Source organism: Schistocerca piceifrons, chromosome X (assembly GCF_021461385.2).
Source record: "Schistocerca piceifrons isolate TAMUIC-IGC-003096 chromosome X, iqSchPice1.1, whole genome shotgun sequence".
In the NCBI taxonomy this organism is placed as follows: Eukaryota; Metazoa; Arthropoda; class Insecta; order Orthoptera; family Acrididae; genus Schistocerca; species Schistocerca piceifrons.
In genome coordinates this window covers 273,831,699-273,851,135 of record NC_060149.1, presented here as the reverse complement: position 1 = coordinate 273,851,135, position 19,437 = coordinate 273,831,699, and the positions used below count along the sequence as shown (strand labels likewise).

Genomic DNA, 19,437 nt, shown 5'->3' with positions numbered 1-19,437 from the left:
GTTGGACTGCCCCACAAATCAAAACAGAATTGGATGAAGTTCTCGCCGACTCTGCACCAGCATTGGATAAGCACTGAAGACAAAGTATTCTCCGGCTGTCCAGTTGAGGTCACCATTAAGGAAACCATTGCCAAATCCATGATATGTTAATCCAAGAATGCTTAACAAAAAATTGTGAGATTACTGAGACTGTAGGTATTTAACTGAGAGAGTGCGTAATATCGTGCATGGAGAATTGGCTATGAAGATGATGTGTCTGAGGTGGGTGCCGTGATTGCTCACAGTCTATGAAAAGTGCACATGGCACGACATTTCAGCACAGTGTCTGGCAATGTTTAATTGCAGCCCACGAGACTTTTTGCGCCAATTTGTGATTATTGATAATTACACACCATAGTGAAGACAGTAGTCAAAACAATGGACAAAGGCTTGTGAAAGTGTCGTGAAGAAGGTAAATGCCATTTTGTCAGCTGGTAAGGTGATGGCCCCTATTTTTTGGGATTCCCAAAGAATAATCCTCATAGATTACTTGAAGGCAGAACAATAACTGGACCCTATTGTGCTTCATTGTTGAATTGTTTGAAATGTGCATTGGCTGAGAAAAGACCAAGGTTGCACGCAATAATGCATTCTTTCACTTCGATAATCCACCATCTCACATATCAGTGATAACAATGGTGAAAGTATATGAATTGGGCTTTGGATAGGTTCTATATCTGCCCTGTTCACCAGACTTTGCCCCAAGTGACTTCTTCCTGTTCCCTAACTTGAAAGTTGGCTTGCTGGGAAGAAATTTTCATCAAATGAATAAGTGATAGTTGCAGTCAGTGGGTGTTTTGCAGGGTTCAACAGAACTTACTTTTCCGATGGGATGAAAGAGCTGAAGGGTCACTGGACCAAGTGTCTGTCCCATAAAGGAGACTATGTTGAGAAGTAAGGTGAGTTGTTTACGAAACAAACTTTTTTTTTTCCCCTTTCTTTTTCACCATACTTATCAAACCACCCTCGCGCATCACATTTTCACCTACTACAAACCAGAACTCTGTCAGAGTTTTCTAACATGCGATACTTTGGTTAAATATGATGCATAATGGTCTGCTTACAAGTCAAGTACTTAAACCGTTGTCTGTGTAGTTTCATTAGGAGAAGAAAGGTTGTGAGGTTTGTAATAAACTAGTTATTAATTTTTCTGGTCTGCCTACATATTTCTTACATAACAAAATATAACAACAATATTTTGAAAAGGGTAGATTCCTATGCACCATATAGAGGAGACTTGGTCACAGAGAGGCACAACGAAAAGATTGCTATACATTTTCTTTTGGCCAGAAGACCTCTTTCTAGAGTAAAAAACGTGCACACATTCTTGCAAGCACAACTTGCACCCACACATTTTTCTCCCTGTCTGTGACTCAACATTTCCTCCATGTGATGAGTACCAATATATCTTTTTCATAATATTACCTTTATTTCATCCTGGATTTTTGATTGTTTTATAAAAAAATACATAAGATTTATGCAGTGAGATAACATAATGAACATCTGAAATTGTCAGTGACACAGTTGTCTAGCATGTATCTAACTCGTGTACAGCAGCCTGAAAACTTGGGTGCTCTAAATAGCACAAAACGTTTTCATTTTCACTTTGTTTGAAAGGTTGCCCCCTCTCCTTTTATGATTGGGAGGGAGGAAGTTCGCCTGCCAAATGTTCGTGTTGTTAAACTCGTATAAACATCTACACTTTCTCTTTTGAGTATTTCTTCAGGTCATGTATATCTTTTTTTCACCATCTGAGCAATATAAATTCTGCCATTTTTACTAAAAAAGACTTAGTAAAACTTAACCTCAACAGAACTTAGACGTATGCTATAGAGTTCACTTGAGAAAATAGAGAATATTCTCTGTTTATGAGAAGCTTCTGTCATTGTATTCATACAAAATCGGAGAATGTTCTTCGCATTGAGCAACTTCCCCTGCCCTTTTACTCAAGCCAAGGACATTCTCAGGTGAAATATATTCTCAGACTTGCTTTATTCATGTGAACCTGAGAATGTTCTCCAAAATTCTGAGAATAAAGTACATTCTCCATTTTATTCGTATGGCCCATGCTGTCATATATACTAAATGTTGCCGAAAACAGTATCCTGTGAAGTTTATTTTTACATATGAGATAGTTGCTAATAATTTAGTCACATTTCTTCTCTTAGTTTCCTGTAACAGAGTATTGTGAGATAACAAACTTGCTCTTTCACAGAACAAATATGTAAATCACGCCACATGAACCTGATGACATTGCCCAGAGTTCAAAATACATTGTAATTGATAAGTAAAATGTGAGTCACTGAAAGCAGATTTATTTATTTTCATAAAATGTAGTCAAAGAATACCCATACAGATTAAATGCTCTAAAAATTGTAACAACATTGAAAGCTATAATTTGTGCTTGGGCATGATAATGTTTCTTTCTTCTCATTTGAGTAAGATGAATCCAAGAGTGAATGTTTTCCAAAAATATCTTTTAAATTTTTATAAGTGTTACATAAAAGTGAACATGATGATTAAAACCTTGATAACAAGAAGAGATACTGTGTCCAAACAGTTTTGTACATTATGAGTGTGATAATTTAAGGAACCTTGTTTAAATACATCTGTGTCATCGTTGTGAATTCATTGTCATTGGTCACTGTTACATTCAGCACTGAGCCTTTTGATAGGAAATCATTTATGTGATGTGCATTCAGTCTGCATTTTAGCTGAACACTACACATTGTGAGCTTACATGTAATTCTCAGGAGTAGAGGACAAGTAGTAGCTCATCATAAGCTGGCCATATGCTGTTGATTATCTTTTAGGTCTCACTTTGTCAGGAAGTGATTTAGCTATGGCCTATCATAGACTGACTATGCTTCAGCAGTATGTTCTTAATCCTGCAACTCACCTGCAGCCTTGAGAAGAATTTACATAATTTCTTACACAATCTTTTGCAACTAGTTCTTGAGTCGTCTTTCAAACCAGACTTGGTGGTATTTTAAGTAGGTTGTTGACAGGTGAATTGAGGGGAGGGAGGAAGAGACATAATGTTGTTATTCTCTCACAAATAATTGCTGTATGTACTTTGTTCTAGGTTTGGAAGGTGTGCCTTTTGTACTGAATCCAGGATTTAACAACATTTCATTTATACAGTCGGTAAGTTTAGTTAAAGTTTTTGAAAATACTGGTTTGCCACCATAATTTAAGACATTTATCAGAACAGGTTTTACTTTTATGGAAGTTTCTACACTTACTGGTTAATATTGTAATCAAAATTCTCCTCCCCAGGATAAATTCCATCACAGAACAAATGTGATATTACAGTACTCTAGTTACTCTGTAGGATGTATTTAGATCATTAAATGCAATAAATTGTAATAGTTGTATGTGGCACAGTACATATCATTAATAAGAGTATGAAGACAGCCCAGTGGTAAACAGTGTCAGTTCAGTCTTAAAAGTAATGCATCTCATGTTCTAATTTATAATAATGTAAGGGGAAATGGGGGGGGGGGGGGGAGGGAGAGAGAGAGAGAGAGAGAGAGAGAGAGAGAGAGAGAGAGAGAGAGAGAGAGAGAAGGGGGGGTAGGTGTGTGTGTGTGTGTGTGTGTGTGTGTGTGTGTGTGTGTGTGTGTGTCACGTTGACTGTATGATAGTGCAATTATATGAATGTGAGTCATTAAAAACTTGTTAGAAAGGTTTAGGCTCAATGGTATTTGTTTACTATCCAAATAATATTAATGCAAACATAAATTTCTTATACCTAAAATTAAATTCATATTGTCTGCAGTCTTGATGATAATTCACGACTTCACTCTAGCAAGAGGATTACCATCCATCTGTGTGTTTTAACAGTATTCTGTATAAATTTGGAATTCATTTATAGCACAGACATAATAAAAGTATTTTTAGGAGATGGAAAATGTGGTGTCCTCATTTGCAACATAATCATCAGTAGTTTAATGATTTCATAAGCATTATGTGAGAAAAGACTGAATTGAGTCTCACATGTTCATTGTTAAACAGACACATGATGGCAGTCAATCAACACATGGCTGTTGCAAAAAGAAAAAAGAAAAAAAAAGGTCATATGAGTTAAATGCTAAACAATACATGCTCTAGAAGATGTTTGCCAATGCAGATGCTCTTATTATTTTGTTATTCTGTAAGACTTCTGCATTTGGGATGTTATGTGTCAGCCATATAAACTTGCTGAAAATGGAAACATCCTGGATTCACATCAAGTGAGTTTAAATAATCTTGTTGGTACATTATATAGTAAATACGTGGAACACAGTGATTTGATTTGGGATGTTAAACAAGTGAAACCATCCAGTTAGCATTTTCTTCGACTTTCTTGCATTGTTATACTTAATGGCCGATAGCATGTGTAATGAATTGGGCACTTAGAAGATGAAGTCCTTAAATGTTCTTATTTTCAGGCTGGACAGAACACTTATAAGCATATTTTGAATTTAAGTATAAAACCATACGGCTTCCAGTAATTGGGTTTATTTTGAAACATAACTTCAAAGAAGTTTTCTGGTTTTGTTTCAGAGGTTAAGTGAGTGAGAGAGAGAGAGAGAGAGAGAGAGAGAGAGAGAGAGAGGATGGGGGGGGGGGGAGGTGGTTCCAAGAGATGATAATCAGCAGTATTAACATAAAAATGTGAATGTAATTACTTTTCCCCTCACTCACTGCTGAAATTCTTTGAGGTAAAATTGCCACATATTTGGATTCGTTTGTATGATCATAGTTAATACAACACTGGTAGAATGTAAATAATGTAGGAGTAAAGGAGACCACTCACCAAATAGCAGAAGTGTTGAGTCATTGACATGTGCACACACAAAAGAAAAAGAAAGCTCTTTGTGTGTGTGTGTGTGTGTGTGTGTGTGTATACACACTAATTTGACAAAGGATTTATTCTGAAAGCTAGCAAGATTTCATTCCATTTTGTGTGTGCCTGTTAACGACTCAATGCTTCTGCTATTCGGTGAGTGGTCTCCTCTCCCCCCAGAGGTCTCACAACTTTTCTCGGAGTACATGCTTGCCTACCACAGGACACCCCAGCCTTTGCTGCACTACTTCTGTTTCTCTGCTGTAAGCCTATGCTTTCACCATCCCTTTCCCCCCTCAGCCTTCCCATCGGATGATCTTCCTGGTGCAGACCCCTCTTGGACCTGGTACATGATTTAGAACATTTTTCCATTTTACTTTTGGCACTATCTACACCTTTGCAATAATAAATACATGGCACCCATTGTTGGGTTTGACCTACCACCACTTTTCCAAATTTTCGGAAGTGGGGATTGTTCAAAAAAGGTCTCCCAGTGTGGTGTTTGTTCCACCTTTGTGCATTTCTATCTAAGCACTCTTCCTTTCCAATGAGGTAGTACAACAAACACCCAGTACAGTAGCCATACTGTTGTCTTTTGTGTGTGTGTGTGGGGGGGGGGGGGGGGCGGGGGGGGGGGGTTCATCAAGTACCAGCATGGTGGTCGCACTGTTGGTGCCTGAGCTGAAACCTCCTCTTGTATGCCAAGGAGCATGTGCCGCTTGTGACTGGGGCACAGGGACTCTGAGCAGTGGATTACTGTCCAGGTAGCAATTGCTGAGGATGGGTGGTGCCCATGGGGAGAGTCCCCATCCATCATGGTGGATGACTTGCAAATGAAGTGGGTGAAGCTATCTTCTGCTGGTGGTCATATGAACCAAATGGCCTCTACAGAAGGAAAGAGCTTGTACAATGCAGAGAAATAAGACCCCAACATGTTTCCTTCCTGACTGTGCCATGAGAGGAGTGTAGGGCTAAGTGATAAGCAGAGAAATGCTTCCCCCAATACCTGTTTTGCACAAGGACAGATCAGGATTCTTTTTTGGCCACAAAGCCTTTATTCTTTGTAGATATTATGGAGGATAAGTTTGAGGAAGTTGAAGCCATCTCCAAAATAAAGAGTTGGTTAGTTTTGATTAAAACAGCATCCCCTGCCCCGTCAAATGTTGCTTGCTTGCAACAAGCTGGTAAATTTTCAGTGACTGTCAGTCCCCATAATAGCCTAAATGTGATTCAAGACATAATTTTCCAATGTGACCTCATGCAGTCTGAAGATGAGCTGGTCCATTGTGTCCATAGGGGGCCAAAGGACAATAGAATTGCTACCAAGGCCTTCATCTTGGCCTTTGAGGGTGATTCATTGCCTGGAAAGGTGAAGGTGGTGATTTATTGATGTGACATGAAACCGTACCCTCGCCCATGCTATGTGGCACTTCAGATATGTGAAATTCAGACATGTCTTAAGAGTTGTGACAACAGTCCACTCTTAGGGATTGTGGAAGACTGTTGCACGCGAATGTTCCTTGTGCCAACCAATCTCTTTCTGTCCTAAATTATTTACAATATCATACTGAGCTTTTTTTAGTTTCATATGTGGAACAGCTTTTTGTGCTTCTGCAGTGCCAGTTCACATAGTGGTACGGAATACATGTGAAACTGTATATTGTGTAATTTGGCTGGATGTAGTAATTCATAGTGTAAGAGGAAGAAAATGATGTAAGGCGTAACATATGTAGAGAATGTACCAAATAAAACACTTTTCAAATTAACCTCTAGGTGACAAATTATTATTATTTTTCCCATTTATCATCTTATGTGTTCAGGAGTACAACTATATTGCAGCAGTTATGTATATAAGATAAAAAGTTTCCCAAGAAAATTATACTTTTTGCAGTAAATTGTTTATGGAACAATTTTATGATATTAACTTCTGATATTGTAATTACATTTCAGATTCCTAGCATCAAAGCGAAGACCAGATATCAGCTGGATCAGGAGGTAAGTGTCTTCTTGATTTGCTACAAATGTGTGTTTACACTATGGAAATGTACTTGTTGGCGAGAACAAGTAGAGATCTTGCTGTATTTGCACACTACAAAAACTACTCAAAATTACTAAGAAAAGTTATTAAAAATCAAGGAACATGGACATTATATCAGAAATTAGAATTTTGACAACACACTGAAGGCTAATGGGATGTAGTGAAATGACAGACAGGACAACCAGCCACACAACTGTATATTTAATTGTCATGGCAATACTCAGTATGTTAGGTAAAGGTATTAAGTCTTTAGTGTAAGTAACTGAAATAGCATGGAGGCGACCGCGTAGTATTGTGGTAACAGTGCTGGCTATGAGCTGTGCTGTGTCGACATGTAGGGCAGAATAACAGATGCACAATTGAGTTGTGAAGAAAGGATAGCTGAGCGCAGCAGTAAACTGCCCCGCGCAATAAAGAACAATGTGGTAAGCGTGTCGCCACCACACTCGAGTGAGTCTCTTTGGTACGGGCAACGTGACTAGACACCAGGTTTTAGAGAAACAAATGGGCAGTAACGGAGTATAAATGAGGCTGAATTTGAGGGCAGGATGTCATTGGATTCAGGGACTTGGTCATTGCTGAGTAGTCGCACAATGATGCGAGAGCACCGCCAGACCGCAAAATGACTGGGCAGCACCAACTGCAGCCTCCAGTTTGAGACCAGGCTGCATCTGCTGCCGCACCGGGTCCTTTGTGGGACATGGTGCCACAACCCCGCCTGTCTGCTGTTCGTGCCCGCTATCACTGATACTGAGGCCCACGGAGGGACTCGGTGTCAAAGTGCCAGCAGCCGTCCACTGCCTCTCTGAGGGGCGCAAGTATAAACACGCACACACCTGCTGCCATGGAGCAAAAAGCAGCAGCCTGGTGTGTCGGTCTGTCAGGAAGTGCCACTATTGCAACTGGCCATGGCCTTGCCTTTGCTGCCAGGTTGGAGTCCTGATGCAGCGTCACTGGGCACTGTCCTATAAGCCGACACCAGCTGCACCATCCAGAGCTCATGAGGAGAGGCATGCCTGCCTCATGTAGAACTGAAGATATAAGAAAGCTATATTGTTAAAGTGTCCGCAACGTTTATGCTGGTTCCCCACACATGCACCACCCCCTACAGAGGTGCTACTACAGAGCGAGCCCTGGAAAGTGGATGTTGGCACTATGCTGATCAATTTCTGGAGGGGTTGAGGGAGCTGCAAGGAGAGGTGCTATCTGAATTACATCTAGTAGTGATACCGGGTAGTCAAAACTTATCATTTTACTACCGTAGTGCAGCAGTGGGTGTAGCAGATACTGTGCTATTGTATGTATCATTAAAAATACCAGTAGCTGGGGAAACCTCAGTATTTAGGTGTTACAAAGTGCACACTTATCAGGTGAAGTTAGTGGCAGTTGGGAAATTTATGCAGTTAACGGAAGATGGGATGTTAAAACTGGCACAGGACAGGGATCAATACGTGGTGATGAATGCGGGTGAGCTCTAGGAATTTCAGAATGGGGTGGTCACCACAGGCTCAGCTCATAGGGTTACAATGAGAAGGGACATGTGCATCCTGCAACTAGTTAAGGAAAAAATGGGAGAAAAACTTTGCATGGAATGCCACTCTACACTCACCTTATTCACTTCTGCTAACCCCGTTGTGTCTTGTACCGTTTCATTTAATTTGCTTGCGTCTGCTGTCCTAAAGATTGTCTTCAATATTCTAGCCCCAGCGTCTATCCATCACCTTTTTATTCTGCTAAGCTCATGCGTAACTACTTCAATAACCTCTTCCATCTGCTTCTTTAGTCGTGCATATGCCCCGAGCAAGTTCTGCGTTTCATTAAGACTTCTCTCTGCTTCCCACTACTAATTGCCAATTCTTGCAACCCTGAAAATACTTCTTCCAACATACTGATTTCATGCCATAACTCCCGCACATTAAATACTAAACTTAAAAGACCATTTATGGCCATAAAATACCACACCTGGCTGTCTGGAAAACAACACTCCTCCATCGAGGTGTTTCACTTACAGTCCCATAACTCCACTTGTGGCAAAGAGGTACAGTACTGCCAAATCTAGCCTTCTTCTTCTTCTTCTTCTTCTTCACCTGGCAACAGGGATCCATATCACCTCCCCTCTCCCAAGAAGTTTGCCATCTCCGAACAACAATGACTACTACTACCACCACCACCACCACCACCACCACCACCACCACTACTAACATTATGTCGTACACTTCACTTATAAATTATCTTCACAAAATCAATAAACATAATTCCTCTCTTGAGATTAATGTATTGATGAGTCTGAGGCATCTGGACTTCTCTCTCATTGATCATCATTTTGCTGTTTCCTCTTAATATTCTTGATTGCCTTTATTAGCAATTCTTGTGGAATTGCCTCTCGTGCACCCTTGAATGGTTGCAGATGCCAGAAATGCACAAACCATCATTCTTGTTGGCAACTGCAGCTTCATATTCATCAGTGACATAGTTTCGACTACTTGGTATGGGCCCTGGTACCATGTTAAGAATTTCCTTGTCTTTTCCTTTGGCATATATGGAGTCAACGACGTCGCCCATTGGCCCACATTATACTGCAGTCCTACATGCCTCGCTGCCTCTTCCTGTTTCTCCAAAACCTTTGTATTTGCTCTTTGTACCCTGTTCCATACCTCCTTTACTCATCTTGCAAAAACTGCAGACTTCTCCATTTCTACCACTCTTCTGGTGAAGCCCATTGAAAGGTGACGACATCTTTTCGCCATACACTACCTCAAATGGTGATAGCCCAGTGCTAGTATGTACTTTAGTTATGTGTTTACAACAAAAGCTAGGTATGTATCCCAGTTTGAATGATTTGAATCCAAATAGTAACTAAACATTTTCCTGATTTTTCTATGAATTCTTTCTGTCCAACCATTAGCATGTGGGTGTAGGGGGCTAGTCTTAAACTTCTTCACTCTTAGCAGCTGACACAATTTCTTTGTCAGGTCTGACATGAAGTTAATCTTCTGATCCATTATTACCGTCTGTGGCACTCCAAACTTAAATATCCAGCTATTAACTAACGCCTGTGCGACTGTGATTGCCTGTTGCTCCGGCATTGGCACCATTTGGACGTAATGAGAAAAATGATGTATTATGCTCGGCACAAAGCGATTACCTGCTGGTGTTTGGTTGAATAGGCCTAACACATCCACCTCACTGAAACTAAAAGGTTTTGTTGTTTCTGGCAGTCTTCGTAACAGTACCTGGCTCTGACTCAAATTGGCCTTCTCTGCACAATCCACACAATGTTTGACCTATTGATCCACATCATCCTTCCTTCCTTTCCACCAGTAGTTCAGTGCCACCTTTCTATTCATCATCCTGTATCCACTGTGGCCAGACAAAATGTGATCATGTACCCCGTGTAATGCTTCCAATTTTAACTTGACTGGCACCACCATGCGTGGTCCAAAGTTTGTCTCTATGCATAATAATCCATCATGCATATCAAATTGCTGGTGTTTTTTATACTGCCTATATTCGTCATTGGTGTTCTGTGCTGCTCACAATCCCTCAAGATCATGACCCAGTACTTGTGCTACAGCTGTCTTTCTGCATAGTCCATCCACATTTCTATGTTTCGTTCCTGAAGATCCTGGAATTCTAGTAATAGGTCCTCCAACTGTGTTTTTTCTGCTCCTTTAAGATGCCTCAACTTCTCCTGAAACACAGTCCTAATAGCGTCCTGTGTCCCCTTATAGCTCGCACCTCCTCTGTGGAAATCTTCCTCATCTCGAATCTCTATTGTAGCCAGTAACATTCACTTCAACAACTTTACATTTTTGGCACCAAAATTATCCACATCAATGGGTGCCACTTTCCCTCCATCCCTTTCATGTATGGATACAATACCACATTTCACCAAACAACATGTTGCATCTAATACTTCACTACCCTCCAATGGCTCTATTACACACATCACAAGTTCAGTTCCACATTCATGCATAGCGATTTTCAGGTGCCTTTTGACACACAATCATGAGAGTCAAGCCTCAGTGCTATTGATTGCCATTTAACTGGAATGTCTTGTATACTAGACACTTGTCGAAGCAGATTAACATTGTCTGTAGCTCGTGGTATAGCGTTGCTGCCTTTGGATCATGGGGTCCTGGGTTCAGTTCCCAGCTGGATCGCTGATTTTCTCCACTGAGTGACTGAGTGTTTGTGTTGTCCTCATCATTTCATTGTCATTTGGGAAAGTGACAAGGTTGGACAGTGAAAAGACTGGGAATTTGTATGGGTGCTGATAACCACGCAGTTGAGCATCCCACAGACCAAATGTCATCATCATCAGATTAATGTTGACAATAGTTTCCCATAGTTAGAATGTCTTCCCACTCATTTCCCCTATACGTTATCGAAGGTCGCTTATGGCATGATGTTGATGCAGAAAATCTATCTTTAGGATAATGCTGTACCCCTTGTCCACATGAGACACCACTTCCAACCAAAAAATTCACGATTACTGTCCCCAATGGTTGTATATCATTATCCCCTACCCGATGTAAATCCTACTGTGGTGGGTTCCACTGCCTCCCACCAACCAATTCTCTCGAGGCTGCTGACACACATGCTCCTGTGTCCAACAGTACTTCATACTCTCTTCCATTATGGCACATTTCGCCTCTGCATTTGCTCTGACTGAAGTTATTCCTACCAGCAACTCCTGTCGGCAGCCCTGGGGCTCCCTTCTAAGTTTAACAGACCCTTCCTATTCCCTGGACTACCTTTCCCATTATCCCTATAATATTGCCATGACCAAAATCACCTCTACTGTCATCTTCACCAAATTGTTGGTGACTCCCATTACTCGAGTTGTGCGGTGGGTTCCATAAATGGTAACATTGTCTTTGGACATGTCCTGTTTGACTGCAATTAAACGACATAATACTCGATGTAAATACCTGTTTCCACTATTACCTTTGTCAAGCTATCAGTTTCTTTGTATTCCAAAGCTAACCTAAAAGATCCTTAGGTGCCCCTGTGCACACTCTCCTAGACATTTCTGCTGTCAAACCCCTTAAAAATGTATTAAGCTCTCATTGATTAGCCCCTTGCAGCACCACTTTATTTACCTTCTCATTTAATGATAGGTCATACTGTAGCAGTTCCACCTGCTTTGTTTATTTCATCATTTGTTGTCCTCGGTGTCAACGTACTGCGTTGCTACCCTGGCTGAAAAATGGGGTTTGTAATTTTGACACTGACTACTGTAAATAATGTAGCATTCAGATGCACAGTTACATTTCACTGACTTTTACTTTCACTTTGCACAATCCTCCAATAATACACAGTTATATATGTATGGCCAGTGCACTGTTGTTTGAACTTTCCATAAGCCTCATTAATAGTTTGCAGGTGAACCTCCACATACTGCTACAATAGTTTACTGTTGAACATCTACAAGCAGTAAAAACATAACCACATAATTCAGTTCTTGAAGAATAATCAGGTATGTATGGAGCAGACGCTGTCATTGTTTTTACACATGGCCTAATTGTTTAACACTTACAGCACTGTTAAGTTGAAGCATTGTTATTGTTGTAACTAGTACAGGTTACTCATCTGAAACTTGGCCGTGGACTGACTGTCTCGTGACCAAAAATCAGGCCCTTGTATATCATTACAATAATAGGTACTGAAACTACACATTGTTTGAAGTTGAATTTACAGAAATTACAATTAAAACTTAACTTATTCGATTAACTGAATACATCGAAAAATTGGTCCTTTTTAACAGTTTCTTCTACTGCAAGAGCCAAGCCGAATTATTTGTTTAAATCCTGAAATTAACAAATGTAAGTACGACAACACTTCGACAAAACTGTTAATTACTTTGGAATTAATGAAGGGCTGGTTTTGCTAACATGTTTTCGAATATAGCCAAATAGATACTTAGAGATTACTGGCATTTTGTCTTCCAAACTTTTATAATTACTGCAGAATTTATATTTGTTTATATGTCAACAATACAATTTAAGTTACGAAACAATCACCGATTTCACCATATAACAAAAGAGACTAACTAGGAATAGTCGAAATAAATTAGAGAATCAATTACATACATAAAACTAAACACAAAATTATATCTGGTGTTATATTTTTTAAAACTGAGGGCCAATCTTTCTCTTTTATGAAAATGCAGATTATACTCACGTAGGTTAATGGTAATTAGTTAAAAAATGAATTTAAGGAGGCAGATGGCAAAACAAGAGGGGAATTAAAATTATCCCAGCTTGCTTCGTCTCAGTACACGTTAATGTTCATTTTCCCAATTCTGTCTGCAAAGTCTTCTGTTGCTTCATTATGTCTCCTAGATACCGTCCCTAATTGTTCATGAAAAAACCTTGCACTATTGTGCTTCCTGGATCGTTGTCCCAACACCCATCTCAATTGGTCAAAAGCTTCTGCGTTTCGCAATGCTTCTGTGCACCTGATGAATACTTTTGCTACTCCTGACATGTGTAGCCTTGTAACCTGCAACAGCCGTTAATTTGACCGATCCCCTATGTCAGCTGATGACTTAAGATCGTCTATAAATGCCAACACACCCTCAGATGCTCTACCAGAGAAAGGAGAAGCAAGATTCGACACAGTGAGATCCACTCCTGGAGTTTGCAACTTCAACACTTACACCTTGTGATTCTTTCCTGCTACTTCATTAAATGTACCCATATTATCTGCTCTCAATTGACCCACCTGGTCTGCTAACGAGTGCACCACTTCTTCACTGGTGACACCCCGTGTGTCTGCTTTTGTCCCTGTGTCCATTATCCATGATAAAAATTACTCTACACCAAAACAATACACACAGAACAGTTACTCCCAAAGTGTTCTACCAAGTTACTTCTTCTCTTTAATCCACTGGAAACAACTAGGTGGCTGTGAGGTTTCTGGACTTCTTCAAAACTCATCTTCAGTGGCACACTGGCATATTAAAGAAAAGTGTAGTGTTTATAACCAGACTTGAGGTTGGATGATATATTTACTACACAAAATTAGTTATAGAGTTTATTTAGTGTCTCATAGATCATTTAAGTATTTTTCACTGTAAATTTCACAGACTATGTTAGTTTAAGGACTTGTGTAATTTGTTCTGATGAATGGTTGTTTACTATTACTAAATAGTAGCACAGCCTAAATATCACAAATAATGGAAGGGATGAGGTAACCATCACTGTATCATTCAGGAGCTGAGTGGTGATAGGCGCTCTCTCTCTCTCTCTCTCTCTCTCTCTCTCTCTCTCTCCCTCTCTCTCTCTCTCTGACCCAGAGGAATTTTTTTTTTGGGGGGGGGGGGGAGGGGGGGCACTAGCTGAAGGCTTCTGAGAGAGACAGGCGGCAGCAACAGAACTGAATAGAAACATCGCATCAGTAAGCTCTCTGTGGTAAAGTCTGGCGGGGGGGGGGGGGGAGGGGGAGGGGGAGGGGGAGTTACATATGGCACATGATGAAGAGAATGATTGGATTTAGAAAGAAAATAGAACACAGTAAAAGGGATACTACAGATACTCTGAGCAGTCAAGTTCTGTCTGAGAAGATACTGGGTAATAAGGGAGTGCTGCTTTGCTGCTGCACCCACCCAACTAACCTACAAAATATTTTGATCTGTCCTTATGCTACACCTACTCCAAAATTCTTGCCACATGGTTCATATACCAAGTGTAGGGACAGAAGAACTATCCCATACAGCCTCCTATCACATTTTATTACAGACTCATCACTGGCATTTCCTACACTTTCAGAGGCAGGGAACCTGTGAAGACACTCATATCATATGTCAGCTTTGCTGTAACTTTTGTACAGCCTTTTATGTGGGCATGACCACCAACCAACTTCCAGCTGAATGAAGGGCCACTGCCAAACTGTGATCAAGAGCAGTGGTGACCTCATAGTGCAGAACACTCTGCTGAACACAACATGCACATTTTCAGTGGCAGCTTCGTAACCAATGCCCCAAATAACAGCTTCTCAAAATTATGTAGATGTAAATTGCTCTTCAAACACATCTTTGATCTTGTATTTATCCCGACCTCATGCCCCTTACCCAACTTCGCTCCTGTTATTATGCTCCTCATGTCACTCAATCTACACTCACATTCTCCTATCCACAGTCTCCCTCATCCTCTTTTTTATCTCCACCCCTTCCATTCCTCTTCCACATATTATATGTCACACGTTTCCTACTTTATACCTCACTTCAAGATATGTACTAAGCGAATTGTATTTAGAGAATTACTCCATTCTGAATGAGATGCAGAACACTGCTATAGGGATCATTATCTACTGTTGATTTCTCCATTTGATATCAGGTGCACACTCTCCAAAATATCCAGCTCAGTAATAACTTCCCAGTCTGTCAAAGCAGGCAGCAAGGGGGCCACTTAGCACGACAAATTGGACAGTGTACAGCATGTTTGCTGTCTTTGTTTGAGGATAGCATTCATTAAAGGGTGTATCATATTGTGAGTAAAAGTCATAATGCTATTGATGGAGTCATGCTGGAAGTCTTAAGAATGGTGCAAAAGGTAGACAATTCACTGATGCAGCAAAGAATGGTGCTTCACATTCTAGTGTATGCAAGGTTCAATTGACTAGAAATGGATAAAAAAATGTTTATCCAAAAATCACTTATACTTAAACATATATTCTCAACAAATAATTTCAGTAGGGTACCCATGCTGTGTGGTTGGATTTTGTTTTTTCAGACTTAACCTGTTGTGACAAAGCTGTATTCTCGCAATAATGTAGTGAAGGAAAATGGAAATAAGCAATAAAAATAGGAATTTGAGATACAGAATGTAACAGCTACATGCATAAATGAACAAAGTATTGAAGTTATATCATAAGGGATCTATACAGATTTTAAGTATTGGATGTAAATATTTTACAACCAGTGCACAAAATGTTATATATGCAGTATATTTCACTTTCAGCTATACTTGTTATACATCTCTGACATTTGTTAAATGCACTCTTGTTTAGAAAAACTTTAATGCTCACTCATTAGACACAGCTTTATTGAGTGGAGATTTTAAGAGATTTGTGTAGTTATCATTTGGTTTGATATATTTTAATTATTAAAAAGTTGTAAAAAATACCATTTCTATCTTCTTGTTTTGTTTTACTAATTCAAATGTTCATTGTTTCAGTTTGATTATGACTTCAGAATTGAGAGGCAAACATAACTGCATGAAGAACTTAGTTTTGAAGTGGTCAGTATGTATATGATGTATCTGTTCCTTACATATCAAATATCGTATGACACTAAGTTGATCCTAAGACTGGTCTATTTTAAAGTGTGCTAATGGGACTTTTATAGGTACTCCCTGCTGTGCTCTTTGGATTTCACTTGTGAGAAGATTGACTGAACTTATTGTATATTGGTATAGGGCATTATAATTGTGTATTGTAATTGCATTTAAATAATCCAAGTAAGATTGTTGCATTACTGATTTTTGGTTTTGATTATAAAGATAACAGCGAAAAATGTATTTTTTTCAGAGGTGATTTAAGAATAATGTTCAGTTTATGTAGCTGAGCTCTACATGTGCTATAAAAGTAATGATGCCTCAGGTATATTTTAGATTGAATAGTGAAACATGTTTTATAAAATATAATGGAAGTGTTGAATATTTATAGTTGCTTCATTGGAGTTGTTAAAGAGAGGTAGAATAAAACATAAAAACAATAATTTTGTATTTTGACAAATGGATGACAAATTATGAAACGTATGGTATATCATGTCATTTAATGTCTACCTACTGAGCATGTGATTGTATTGTGGAATGAAGTAATATATGTGTATGTCTTCCTAGTACTATCTATAATGGTTTGATAGTTGTGACTCACGGGAAGCTTGTGGTGGTGTTTTCTGTCTGTTCGTGCCTTAGTAGTGATTCTTCCATCATGTTCTGGGGAGACTGTGAATCAAGACTTTATGTGACATTGTTTGAATTAATTTTGATGTTTAAGTATGTTTATTGGTTACTGAAGATCATATGAATTTTTAGGCATACATAAAATGCTGTTGTATCAGCTGTTTGTATGTGCTGTTTTTTCGTCACATTTATTTATGTGGCTGATGGGTTCTACAGCTTCCCGTGCAGCACAAATAATATTACAGTTTTGAGTTTATTATGATGCTACAACTATTTTGAATACATATCACAATGTGGTGCAGAGCAGGAAGAAGTTTCTCTTTTATAGTAAATGATGATATTGTAATGTATGCTGCTTGTATCCCATGTTGTGACCAACAAATGCCAGATGTCACCAAAGTAGGAAAACTGAGGCTGCATTCTTAGTGCCTGATCACAGTTTATGCATGCTGTTGCACATGAAAGCTTATTTAATGACTTTTCAGTTGAACTGTCTTAATAAGCTGTATTGTAATACTAGGCCCAAGGAAATGGAAAAAAAACAGGAAGTAGAGCAATCAGCACTTGAAATGAAATTGTTACACCATTTTGTTTATTTAATTAAGCTTTTATTGTGATATTTATTTAGTTAAGTCAGAAACTCTATGCCAGCTCTTAATACCCCTGGTATGCTGTCCCACCATTTACACTTTGCTCTAAGTGTATTGTTATATTTTAACCCTCCCCCATTCATCTGTAATAAACTTCATATGAGGTATGATTCGTTTGAAAAGAGAAGACTAACTCTTAAGTGTAAAGTACACTCTCTCTCTCTCTCTCTCTCTCTCTCTCTCTCTCTCTCTCTCTCTCTCTCTCTCTCTCTCTCTCTGTGTGTGTGTGTGTGTGTGTGTGTGTGTGTGTGTGTGTGTGTGTGTGTGTGAGGAAGGAAGGAAGGGTGGGAGTTATTTATTTGTATATTTGTGCATGTGGGAAGTGAGGGATAGGTGCACAGGGCAGTCATCATTTGCTCATTACTTCCACTAACTGTGTAGAGCCATGTATTATGTATAGGACCTCACTCACTTTTTTATCTAAGAGTATGCTGTGTGATACTCTTGATACTTCTCATTATATCACTAATGCCTCTCACAAATTTGAGAAGCTGCCTATTGTTTCTCTTACATGTATATCAGCATTGTTCCACATTTTATTTATTTTTCTTTCACCCCCCCCCCCCCTCTCCCTTGCAGTGTATTAAAATTGTTGTATATATTTCTGTACTTGAAAAATGTTGAAAAATTTTCAGTTTTTAATGTAGCATTATAGGATGTAACTGCTTCTATAACTATTGTCCATAGAGGCAAACTCTAAGAAAACGGGAACAGTAAAAACAATTGATCTTGGAAGACCTTTTCCATAATGTTATTCTCAATTTCTCTTTTCTTGCCTTTTTTGTTTGTTTTTGGTCTGTCATTTTTAAATATCTTACATTCTGTTTAAGTATTAAAAAATGTGGACTGTATTTTAACTTTTTCATATTGTCGCACTTTAGTATGGCCACTGAAGCTGAATATTGGTGCTTATTATTGATGTGTTTCCTAGTCAGTTACTGCCTTGAAATTGGATTATGTGCTTTACTTTAGTTTTTTTTACCATTGTGTTTGCAACTTATTAGAGCTCTCCATGTAGACATTCTGTTGTATATGTTACTGGATAATACCATATGTCAATCGCAATGGTATGGCTGCAAACAGGAAATATATCTCGGATTTTATGCATGATGTTTTGAGTATAGATTAGAAGTCTGCTCCGCATCATTGGGTTCATCTTTGTTCCAGGTTATCATCTACAAATAATATAGTAATTGCACAGAATATGGTTTATGATTGCAGTAATTTTTATCAGAGATATGAATTTTACTGAAAGGGGGAATAGTCTGATCATCCTGAAACACAACTTTTAACTATAAATAATACTACCAGTAATTTTATTTTGACATTCCTGTGATCACCTCTCCCCGACACCTGACTTGATAGTCATTAATATCTTCTCACTAAAATTATTTATTTCACATTCCGTGATACTGCTGCTATTACACTTAAAATGATTTGGCTTCACTAAATCCAAGAGTCTTTCAAGCTCCTATTAGACAAGTCTCTTATTACCCAGTTCTGTTTCTCTTCAGTATTGAATCTTTCATTGTAACTACTATTACACAGTCATGGTCTTATAACTGATTACTTCTTGTTCCACTTTCTCTCTGAGACACCAGAAAAGAAGTTTTATTTATTTGATTTGAGGATGTTAATGACATAATAGTCCAGAACTATGGAGAAGTAACCATACCATATTAGGCAATATAAGTTGGTTCCAAAATTCCCATGTGACCATGTTTAGTGAGTAATTCCCACTCTTCATTTTTAAATTTTATGTTTATTGGTTTCAAATGCTCATATTATCTCTTATTGACTTACATTTTATAGAAAAGTGTTTCTTCCCTTAGTCTTATATTCTATTGTTGACAAATTTGCACACATGTTCAACACATTATACATCATCCTATAGTTTCCACTTATTGTAAACACGGAATTTGCCTAATTATAGCGAGATTTCTTCTTATTCATGAACCCAACATTTCT

The 19,437-nt window shown here is 38.8% G+C and overlaps 1 protein-coding gene across 3 annotated transcripts in view; it reads left to right on the top strand.

Annotated features, from left to right (window-relative positions):
- Positions 1-18,268, top strand: part of LOC124721095 (multivesicular body subunit 12A) — a 50,492-nt gene extending 32,224 nt beyond the window's left edge. For 2 of the 3 annotated variants that reach the window (XM_047245914.1, XM_047245916.1), the window contains exons 7-9: positions 3,125-3,186; positions 6,821-6,865; positions 16,091-16,202. In XM_047245914.1, the coding sequence (XP_047101870.1) occupies positions 3,125-3,186; positions 6,821-6,865; positions 16,091-16,126 (143 nt within the window). In that variant the 3' untranslated portion in view covers positions 16,127-16,202. Of the gene's footprint in view, positions 1-3,124; positions 3,187-6,820; positions 6,866-16,090; positions 16,203-16,260 lie in introns of those variants that run through there. The other variant, XM_047245915.1, reaches the window with a different exon arrangement.
- Positions 18,269-19,437: the final 1,169 nt, after the last annotated feature.